The 12243-nt window shown below is 34.5% G+C and overlaps 1 protein-coding gene across 4 annotated transcripts in view; it reads right to left on the bottom strand.

The window, feature by feature from the left end:
* Window positions 1-476: 476 nt before the first annotated feature.
* Window positions 477-12243, bottom strand: part of ppp4r2b (protein phosphatase 4, regulatory subunit 2b) — an 87953-nt gene continuing 76186 nt past the window's right edge. For all 4 annotated transcript variants that reach the window (XM_069937017.1, XM_069937018.1, XM_069937021.1 and 1 more), the window contains 2 exons: window positions 11228-11475; window positions 477-2757 (listed from right to left, as the gene is read on the bottom strand). In XM_069937017.1, coding sequence (XP_069793118.1) covers window positions 2483-2757; window positions 11228-11475 — 523 coding nt within the window. In that variant the 3' untranslated portion in view covers window positions 477-2482. The remainder of the gene's footprint in view (window positions 2758-11227; window positions 11476-12243) is intronic.

A 12243-nucleotide genomic window follows, 5' to 3' on the forward strand; every position in this document is an offset into this window, starting at 1 on the left:
GGCTGTTCCTTCTGTATTGGAATTGGTAAAATGTGTTTGGGTGACAATGGGGAACAGGCTGATTTCAGCTATTACAAGTCGACAGGTGAAGCCAGAAATAGGGCAGGAGGAAAGAATGCTATCCATTATTTTTCAATATCTGGCTTTGAAATCAATGTGAAAACCTCTCCCAAATGTCTTGTTTTCATTTTCAACATGGAGAATTAAAATTAAGAAGTTCGCTAACTCACCCAAGTCTTGATTGTTCAAGTGGAGGTCAAGTTTGAGAAGTACAGAATAAAGCCAAAGCACATTTGAGCTGTTTAACTGAATGAGAGGTACTTGCCGAAGCAATCTAACAGCTTATAGGGGTATTTGATTGAAACTTGGATAGAATAATAGGTTAAATGGATAGATGAAAGGTTGCAATAGGTATCTGTAGACAGCACAGACATGGTTGGTTGCAATATTTGATGTTATATCATTTAATTATAATTGAGTTAGACAATTGTTTAATTTGCCTATTCCAGAAACTTCTCAAATATTATGAGCCAACATCATCATTACCTGGAGCTGAGCATATTTACAAAATGCCAAAATGAAATGATAAATTAAGTGGATTAGAAGAAAGGGAGGAAAAGGTTAAATTCAAACATCTTTTCCATTTGTATATTCACATTTTTTTTTCCTGCTGTTCTTGGCTTGCAAATCTGAGAAACTCACCCAGGCTTTTTTTTTATTCAACTGAATTAAAACTAATTGAAAAATTTTACTCAAATGTTATAAAGACATTAAAAAAAAGCTTGGTCGCACTTAAGCTAGAGATTTTTTTAAAAATAAAAACATAACACGCGACTTCAGCTACTGCATGTACACAAAAACGAATCTGGCTTTGGTAATAGCAACTACTCTGTACTGTTAAAATTCTCCCACTAATACGGAAAACAAGATTAAAATTCAAAAACATTTTTGCTGATCAGTTTGGTAAAAAACTTGTGAAAACTATCATTTAATTTGCAACTTAAGATGCATATTCTTTGCAACCACAGCACTGAAAAGAAACAAAATGTTACAACGCTATGCAACCTGTAAAACTTTACATATCGCTTAGGATGAAGATTGTTAATTCTCTGATAAGAAAGTTAATTTAAAATCCCACAAAACTATATCTTTAGATTATTCACTTTAACAAGTGCAGCATACTACATTTACAGGAAAGACAAAACTGCCAATCTTGTAGATTGCCAGTTACGTGCAGTCATCAGGGTCTCTGGTAAGTAAACCTGTGCAAATTTTATCAACGGGAACTGGAGTGTATCTCCAGACTGAGTCCAATATAACATTTATTGCTTTATATGAATACTGTATTGAAAGCCATAGCATTCAGTTTACACACAAATTATACAATTATATAACGTGTCACAAAGGCAGTGAACAATTACAATCTACAAAATCTACTTACAGAAATTTAAAAATTCTAAATATCAAAAAGTACAGTTGCCAGAAACAAGTACAAACTCGACAGCCAGTAATTGAGAAAGTTAGTTGAAGGATTTTGAATATACAAGCTGGAAATCAGAAAACATCATAAGTACAGATTATCATTTGTGCTTTGAGTTCTCATCTCCACAGATGTACAACCACTGGCTGTCAATATGTAGTAGCATGTTCAAAAATATCTTTCACTTCAAAATTTTGTACAAATCATGGCGGGTTCAATGCACCCCCTAAAATTGTATGACCAGTACATAAGATCTGGCACAATACTAAATCAATAGATTAATTGCTGTAGCTCTTCAATGCAATCAATGGTACAAGTGTAACATTGCTGTCCGCATGCCACAGTATGTTAATTTAAAAGAACTTAGTCAAATATTCACACTGTTCTAACCACTGAGCATAAATCGAGCAACCACTTCCCACCTTTTGCTGCTTGAACAGTGAATTAAAAAATATTCAGCAAACCAAAACAAACTGAAACAAGTCTGAAGCTTGGATGTTTCACATTTATGTGAACCACATACTCCCTTTTGATTGATAGATCCCATCAATGGAGGATCAGAAGCAAATAAAATTTATGTCTAATTTTGAGTTTTTCCCTGGAATGTGTTGTTACCTATGGTTTCAGCAGTGTTGAAAGCGTATGTATTTAAATTGAAACAATGACCAAGAAATTAAAATGTTCCCAACAAAAAATAATTATGGTAAATGGCCTAGTCCAATGAATTTGACAAATTATAGTACTACTTTCCAGTTTTAAAACTTTCTCTAAATAAAATCTATGCATAACCCACCAATTTAACCAAAAGAAAAAAAAAAGATGGGAGCGGTAGATGAGATCATAAAGGAGTTGGTTTCACAATTCTCATCTAGTATAGCTTTTCCAGGGGTCAGAGGTCTATTCCTCCTTAACTGGAAAACAAAAGGTCCACTTTATTACTTAAAATTTATACAGTGTAAAATCAACACCTCATAGAAAATACAGCACAGATCATCTCCATTCTTAGTCCTGCTCCATTGGTTCTTCTGTGACATCCGTACTGTTTTCCATTGGGCTCTCAGAAGGCATTTGAGTTTCAGGTGGTGTATCTGGTTTGTCCACACTGTTACTAACAGTGTCAGTAGTTTCACTGATTTCACTTGCTTCAGAAGTTAATGTCTTGGTTAGGTCCGACTGGTCCATTTGATTTTCATCTGAAGTCTTGATTGTTTTAAATGAAACTTCAACTTTCTCTTGATCGGATTCAAACAAAGCATTCATTTTTGGACTTGATGATTCTGAAAACATATAAAATATTATCAGAAGCCACTTCTGTTGCCAAGCAGTAGCGAGTAGATATCTTGATAATATTGCTCAATAATAACTGTGCTGCTGTCACAAAAAACATTCATAAAGCTAAATACTAAAATTAGCCATTCATAAAGTTGAGTGTTACACATTCATAGAATTTATAGCACAGTACAGACCTTCTGCCCACAATGCTGTGCTGACCTATATAAACCTACTCAATAAACAAAACCCTCCTTTAACCCATAACTCTCTATTTTTCTTTCCGAGTTTCTTAAATGTCTCTATTGTTCAAGCCTCCACCACTACCCCTGGCAATGCATCCAGCCACCTATTACTCTGTTAAAAAGCATCTCCCTGATACATTCCTCCTGTCACCTTGTACAGATGCCCTCTGGTGTTTGCTAGTATCACCCTTGGAAAAAGGTGCTGCTGCCCACCCTATCTATGCCTCTTATAATCTTGTAGATCCCCATTAAGTCACCCCTCATTCTTCTCTTTTTTTTTGAATATTTTATTTAAATCAACATATATATAATTATAACAAATAACAAATCGTAACGTTACAATGTTTACAAATATATGTCAAAAATATATAAAAAAGAAAAAAAAACAAAAGAACACTACTAAAACTAAAAACTAGGAAAAAAATCCTTCCCCCCCCCCCGCCCCCACCAACCTAATCTCAGCCCAATAACTAATCTAAATCGATTATAAAATACATAACATAGGTATATATTAGTTTGGATTTCCTCAGATGACACTCAAGGATCCCAAAAAATATCATTTCAAAAAATTATTATTCATTTAGGGAAAAGTTCACTGGTCAGAAGGATTCAAAATAAAAAAAATAAATAATTTTAATCTCATTATTCTACCATATGGGCTCCAAATTTGTAGAAATACAGAATATTTACCCCTTAAATTATAAGTATTTTTTTCTAAAGGAATACAACTTTGAATCTCTGTATGCCATCTATCTAATGTTAATGAAACATCGGATTTCCATGCAACAACAATACATTTCCTTGCTATTACTAAAGCTAACCTAACAAATTTCAATTGAGAATCGGACAAAGGTAATTTAGGAGTAACACTTTCAAAATTTCCTAACAATAATAATTCAGGATTTAACTGAAAAGAAACACCAGTGGTTCATTGTAGAAACTTAACAGAAAGCAGAAAAGAATTAATCTTCAAACAAGACCATGTAGAGTGAAAAAAAGTTCCAACTTTTTTTCCTCATCTAAAACATTGGTCTGATATATTCAATCTCCATCTACTCAATATTTGAGGTGTAATATACAATTGATGTAAAAATTATAATGGAGTAATCTATACCTTACATTAATAGTATTAGACACAACTTCTTAACATAAATCTTGCCAGACCTGCTGATCTATTGTTATATTTAAATCTTGTTCCCATCTTTCTTTTGAATTAAATAAACCCACTTTGTAACAACATATATACTATTGAAATCATTTGTTTAGTCAATCCATCAACCATAATTTGTTCTAAATCTGTAAGAGTTTTAAAAATCATATCAGATCCTAATTTCTCTCTTAAATAGGCTCTTAATTGAATATAACGTATTACGAGGAATATCATATTTAATTTTTAATTGATCAAATGACATCAATCTATCATTGCTATAACAATCTCCCAATTTTGAGATTCGTTTATTATTCCAAATGTTTAAAAAGAGATTATCTTTTGAGAAAATTAAAAGAGGATTAATTAATGGCATTTTTAATTATAGGTTTCCATCAATTTCTAACTTAACTTTATTCCAAATATTAATATTAAACAAATGCTTTAATATCAGAGCATCTTTATCCAGTGTATTAATTTTGGTTCCCATTTATAAATAAACTCTTCTGATGTAGTTTCTCCAATTTTATGTAATTCAATTTACACCCAAGATGGCTTTATTTTTACAAACAAAGAAGCTAAAAATCTTAATTGTGCTGTCTTATAATAATTCTTGAAATTAGGAAGTTGCAATCTTCCTAATTCATATTTCCATGATAACTTTTCTAATGACTTTCTTATCATTTTTCTTTTTCAAAGAAATATCCTAACTTGTTTAATGAAATCTTGAAAAAAAATTTTGAGGTATAGAAATAGGTAAAGTCTGAAATAGATATTGAATTCTTGGAAAAATGTTCATTTTAATACAATTAACTCTTCCAATTACATAATAGGCAAATTCACCCATTTCTTTAAATCTTCATTTATCTTAAATATTGGGATATAATTTAATTTATATATATTTTTTCAAATTATTACCAATATGTATACATAAATATTTAATCTTATCTGTCCACTTAAATTGAACTTCTCTTCGGCATTGTGAATAGACTCCTTGTACCATTTCCATTAATTACCAATTTATTTTATATCCTGAAACTTTCCCACATCCTAAAAACTGACTCTAGAGTCTTAATAATGATAATTGTGGTTGAGTTAAATAAACTAATACATCACCAGCAAATAAACTAATTTTATGTTCAGTCTGATTTATTACAAACCCTTAAATTGTTGATCATCTTGAATCTTTTGTGCAAGTCGCTCTATAGCTAAAACAAACAAAGCTGGTGATAAAGGACATCCTTGTCTACTTGCTCTTGTTAAATTAAAAGATTGAAACATCTGTCCATTTGTTATTACCTTAGCTTTAGGATTTCTATATAATCCCTTAATCTAATTTATAAAATTCAAACTAAAACCAAATTTACTCAAGACCTTAAATAAAAAATCCCATTCTAACCTATCAAAAGCTGTTTTTTGCATCTCAAGCCACTATTACACTCAATTTTTGTTTTACTCTGCACCAAATGCATTATACTTAATAACCTTACTATATTTTCCAAAGTTTGTCTATTTTCAATAAAACCTGTCTGGTCCATATTTAGTAATTCAGGAAGATAATTATTAATCCTATTCACTAACGCTTTATCTATAATTTTACAATCAACATTTAGTAACAATATAGGTCTATAAGAAGCTGGTTTTAATGGATCTCTATCCTTTTTAGGAATAACTGTAATTATCGCCAAGGAAAAGATTTCTGAGAGATAATGTAGTTTAAAGGCTTGGTCTATTATCTTCATAAATAAAGGAATCAATAAGTCTTTAAATTCTATAGAATTCAACTGTGAGCCAGTCTTCTCCTGGAGATTTGTGATTTTGTCAACAATTAAGTGCATCATAAACCTTTTGTTCAGTAAAAAGACTAACTAAATCATCTTTACCCACTTCAGTTAAACTTGGTAATACCATTTGTGACAAATATTCATCCTCATCAAGTAACGATTCAAATGTATATGGCTTTTCATAAAATTCCTTAAATACATCATTTATTTTTTGTGGTTTAAATGTCACTTAATTGTTATTGCATTACTTGTCCAAGATGATTGTTCTGCTTTTAATTGCCAAGATAAAAAATTGAGATTATTCTCCTAATTCTTAATATTTCTGCTTAGACCGTAATATCATTTTCTCTGTTCTATATGTTAACATTGTATTATATTGCAATTTCTTATTCATTAAACTTCTAAATTTATTCTCAGATGATTTTTGAATTTGTTTTTCCAATATTGTTATTTCCATTTCTAATCTATCTATATCCTTCATATATTTCTTTTTAAACTTTGAAGTGTAACTTATAATTTGTCCTCTTAAATAAGCTTTTAATGCATACCAAATAATACACATATCTTCTGTTGAATGTAAATTTGTATCACAAAACAATTCTATTATGTTATCTTAAAAAAAGACAGAAATCTACCCTTTTCAATTATAAAGAATTTAATCTCCATCTGTACACTGAGTGTTGTTTTTCAGCAAATTCCAATTCAATCAATAATGGAGAATGGTCAGATAATATTCTTGTTTTATAATCAACATTTAAAACTCTTGATTGATTTTGAGCCAAAAGCAAAAAAGAAAATCAATTCTAGAATATGTATCAAATCTACTGGAATAAAAAGAGTACCCCCTATATTTAGGATGCATCCTTCTCCATATATCAATTAAATTCAAATCTTTCATTAAAGATAACAATATTTTAGCTGCTTTTGATTTAACTATAGTTCTCGATAATTTTTCCAACAAAGGTTCCAAACAAAAATTAAAATCACCATCTACTAAAACATTTTTATGAACATCTACTAAATTCAAAAAAGTATCTTGTATAAATTTCTGTTCATCTATATTTAACAAAGTCCACTCCTGAGAAAATAGTTGTCAATTTACCATCACATATCTTCCCGTGGATCTGTAATTACACTTTGAATTTTAACTGGCAATTTAAAAAAAAATAAAATTGCTACTCCTCTAGCTTTAGAGTTAAATGTAGAAAACAACTACCTGACCTACCCAATCTCTTTTTAATTTCAAGTGTTCATTTTCAGTTAAATGAGTCTCCTGTAAAAAAGCAATTATCTACTCCCAATTTTTTAAAATAAAATTTTCTTTCTTTTTATGGGTCCATTAATATTAAAACTCAAAATCTTAAATGCTTTATTCATTATCATTATCTATACATTTTTTGAAAAAAATTCTATCAATCACTCCTATCGGAAGGATTCCCACAAATTAATTTGGTCCAAAATGTCAACATCTGCAATGCAAAAACATCAGAATTACTCAAGATAAATATATTATGAAAAGTTATCATAAAAAAAACAATCCCCCCACAAATGCTAAAGATGCTAGCATTTTATGGGTCATGATCCAACCATGAACACACACATTGCCATCAGAAATCCACAAACAGATCCTCCAACCTCTGTGGGGGGGGGAAAAAACTTTTTTATATGAACTGCAGTTCTTCCCCATACAGAATTTCTTCATCCACCAAAAGAGAACATTTTTAAAAAGGGGAATACACCCCCTTTTTTATACAATGAATTTGATTTATTTCAACAAATCATCATCAATTGTTACTTGAGTTTTAGATAAACCATTCACATATTCTTTAGCTTGTACATGATTTATGAAAAAAACATTCTGCTGATCTGGCAAAAATACTTTCAAAGTAGCTGGATAACAAAGAACAAATCTATAACCTTTATCATATAAAACCTTCTTAACCGAGTTAAACTCTCTTCTTTTCTTCAATAGAGTTTGACTCAACTCTGGATTTAAGAAAACATCCCCTTATCATAATTCAAAGGTCAATATTCTCTAGCTCTCTCATCGCTAAACCAGGTATCCTCTCTTTATCTTGATAGTTTAAAAATCTAATCAAGTTAGAATACGGTCTCTGGTTAAGACCTGGCTTTGGTTTAAGAGCTCTATGAGTTCTCTCAATTATAATCTTGTCCTCAAAATATTATTGTTCGAACATTTTTGGTATCTATTCTTGAAATAAAATTGGATCATATCTTGACCTTCTTTAACTTCGGACATCCCCACAATTTTAAGATTATTCCTCCTGCTGTAATTTTCCAAAATGTCAACTTTCTCAAGCAATTTTTCTTTCATAGAAATCAAACCAGTCGTTGAATCTTCATTTATATTTGTCCTTTCTTCAATACATTGTACTTCTTCATGTTCATCTTGAATTTTCTCTTCCATTTTATCAACTCTTTGTGAACATTATTTATCAATTTAGTCATATCAATTCTAACTTGCTTTAATTCTACAGTTAAAAATTTTTAATTACTCTCCAGTGTATCAGAAAGTTTATCAATTTTAGTTTCAGTTTTATTCCTTTTCTTATTGTCTTTTTCTTGCCTTTAGACCTTTCTTCTTCTGAACTTGTCCCTTCTTCTTCGCTTCCATTGTCATCAGAGTCCTCTTCCACATGAGAAGTGTCCCCCTCCTGTTCAGCGGTGGAGATGCGGGAGTGGCCCTTTAAAAGGTGTGAAGTATTTTTCCCCCAATTTTTTTCCTCTGCATGACTCCTCATGCGTGCGCAATGCAGTTTTATTTTTTCAAACGGCGCCATCTTTGCGGGGTACTGCAGAGAAGGCTCCAGAGGATCGTCCTTTGCTAGGGCCCTCACCAGTGGATCCAGATCCAACTTCAGCAGCCTGCTTCGATGACAAGGTAGCCCCAAGTTCTCTTTCCTTTCTCTCTCCCTGTTTATCTTTTGTTGCAGTTTTTGCAGCTTTTTCTTTTTCGGTGACATCTGTTTTTCTTCTGATAAACACTAAGATATCTTTAAAATAGTTTTTATAACTTTAACTTTGCTTTCTATGCACTTTTTTTCAGTAAATCCCTCAGGATTCAGTAGGCTGCGTGGTGTTCCTCATGACATCACGTGATGCCCCACGCCTCATTCTTCTCCATTCCAATGAGAAAATCCATAGCTCTATAAACGTTGACTCATAAGACACATTCCACAATCCAGGCAACATCCTGATTGATCTCCTCTGCACCCTCTCAATAGCTTCCACATCCTTCCTGCAATGAGGTGACCAGAACTGCACACAATATTCCAAATGTGGTTTAACCAGAGTCTTGAAGAGCTACATCACCTCAAGACTCTTGAACTCAATCCCCTAACTAATGAAAGCCAGCATACCATAAGCCTTCGTAACTACCCTATCAACTTGTGCAGCAACCTTGAGAGATGTATGGATTTGGACACCAAAGTCCCTCTGTTCTTTCACACAATAATAATTTAGCCATTAACCATGTACTCTGCCCTCAGGATTAACCCACCAAATGCATCACTTCACATTTATCCAGATTGAACTTCATCAGTCACTTTTCTGCCCAATTCTGAATCCTGTTTATATCCTGTTGAAACCAACGCAAACTTTTACAATATCCACAATACATCCAAGCTGTGTATCTGCAAACTTATTGACCCATCCCTCTACTTCGTCCAAGTTATTTATAAAAAAAATCACATAAGAGCAGGGATCCCAGATACCCATGTTACTCCACTAGACACAGACCTCCAGGTAGAATACATTCCATTTACTCCTACCTTCTGCTTTCTGCAGGCAAGCCAATTCTGAAACCACGTGCTGAAAAGTCAAAGAAGATACAGGTGCCTAACCTTTTATCCGGGATTCCAAACACCTGGCAGTCTCCGAAAACTGGCATTTTTTCAGTAGATAACATTACGCGTAAGTAACGTTAATTTCCCGTAATAAATTTTCAGTTTTCAGAGGGAGACCCCCACAGTCCCCGTCACCCCTGCTCCTGTGGGTGCCCTTTCTTACCTTCGCTGAAAAGGTGATTTGGCCCCGAGCACCTGGTGGGAGAGAAGCAGGCGGCAGCTAGCTCAATGTGGGAACAATAGCTGTCTTCCTTACCCATAAAACCCCACGCAGCTGGAACCGCTCTGCCGGTGCCAGATTATGGGTAACGAAGATGGCCATTGCTCCCGCATGGAGAGATTGCTGCAATCCGGTGCGTTGCTCTGTAAACTCCGGGGTTGGAAGCATTGTAGCCCTGCTACTGCATCGAGGTTAGACTGGGAAGAGAGGGAACGGACAGTGCTGTGCTGCTGGGGTATGCCTGAGGGCCAGCCTGATGAGCTGCCAGCATTTGGTTCCTCTGCCCCAACAGCCTGCTCCTCCTGCAGCTCTGAACCTTGTGTCCAGCCTTCTGCCCTGCTTGGCAGCCAACGCTGGCTGCCTTTTTGGCTGACTCCTAGGCCACTCCATCGCCTCTGACCTCCACCTGACAGATGCACTGGTCTAGAGTCTCCAGTACGGTGCACGTTGAATCATTGCTCAGCCCAGCAAGCAAAACCCCCCCACCACCCCCCCCCCCCCACCTGCTCAGCATAGCCTAGGGCACAAAATAGACTGGGATTGTCCCGGGATGGGGGGAGAAATTGATGGATAGACGGCTGGGGGGGAGAGGGGGGGTGGACGGCAGGGACTAGGAGCGAGGCATTTATTTAAAGGGTCTGAAATCTGAAAGATTCCGACAATGGCAGGTGTCCAGTCCTGATGATCCTGGATATAAGGTTAGGCAGGTGTCAAAGAAAACACAAGAATACAAATCGTAAAAAAAAAACTCTGAATTTTATCACCTCCAAGGAAATTGGGGATCAATGTTCAGGCTTGATGGTGCAGCCATCATGATGTTAGAGTGTGATGGTCAATATTGTATTGATCTTCCTGTCACTTTATGGGAGGACTGTGTAGAATTGTACAATTATGCAAAAGGTATTTACATTTTAAAACTAGAAAAAGAGACAACTCATGGATTAGGTGTAGAAATCATTTAAATATAAAATTGTTAACTTTGATTCCTTCAGAAGATATAGCTATATTGTAAGATTTCTTCCAAAAGATGGATTTGCATTTAAGGAACTTAGTTTTGCATGTTAACATGTGTACAATTATGGCTGAAATAACTGATAGTCAACGTTCATCGTATGTTATTTTCTATCAGAAGAACCTTACAGCAAATTTGCCTTGTAATAGGATGCTTCTACCAACCATAGTTTTGATTTTATACATTCAAGAAGATGTACGGTACCTTTTTTATCTACGCTAGTTGGATCAATCCTTTCACTTGCATCTTTGGATTCTTCCTTGTTCCCTGTGTTCTCACTTTCTTCAGGCATTTCTGAAGAACTCTCAAAATGTACAGGCTCATCTTCTTCATTTTCCTTGTCAAATTTCAGTCGTTTCACCTCTGGTGCTTCAGCTTCCATTGAGTCCTCTAAATGTTTATTTTTTGAACAGCTACTCTGAACATCCTCTCCATGGGATGTGGGTGAATCACTATTCAAAAATAAAAATGTGTAATAGCTGCAACAATTAGACACAGAATCACATTAATGGTGCAGACTGCCTTCTCCAACTCGCAGGACTATTTCCCCATCTTTGTTTTAGGGCATACATCCATTCAAAGTTGTTGGCCTCATTAAGGCTGCACCAATTTATGGGGATCTAAAGAATTATTTTCAATGACATTGTGGTATGAGATTGCTGGGGAGCCCTGCAAAGAATTTTTATCTTCTTTGCACAGATGAGCTACCTAAAGAACAGAAGGTGGCTTATATTCTTCATTGTTGAAAAAAAGGCAGCAAGGACAAGCCTGGGAACGAAATCTGTGTCGAGAAAACTTCTGCAAGGGATTCTGAGGGACAGCATGTTTTTGTATTAGGCAGGGACCGAAACTGAGCATGGCTCGTGAATTTTTTTGGAATTTATGAAGAGGTGACAAGGTTAGGGTGGTAGATATTGCCTCCGTGGATTTCACCAAAGGCATCCAGGGTGAGATTATCATCTGAATACAAATTGGGCTTGTTTGGAACCAGAGGGTAATTGTGGAGGGTTGCTTTCAGGCTGTAAGCCTGATCAGTAGTGTGTCAAATAGACAGGTGCTGGATCCCTTTTTGTCATTATCTTAACAATTTGGATGAACATGTAGACTATGATAAGTAAATTTTTAGACATAAAGCAGAGTATCAGGCCAGTCGTGCCCAATTTTCACCCCATTAACCTAAATCCCCGATACATTTTGAATGGTAGGAGGAAGCCGGAGCC

Source organism: Narcine bancroftii, chromosome 5, assembly GCF_036971445.1.
Source record: "Narcine bancroftii isolate sNarBan1 chromosome 5, sNarBan1.hap1, whole genome shotgun sequence".
Taxonomy (NCBI): Eukaryota; Metazoa; Chordata; class Chondrichthyes; order Torpediniformes; family Narcinidae; genus Narcine; species Narcine bancroftii.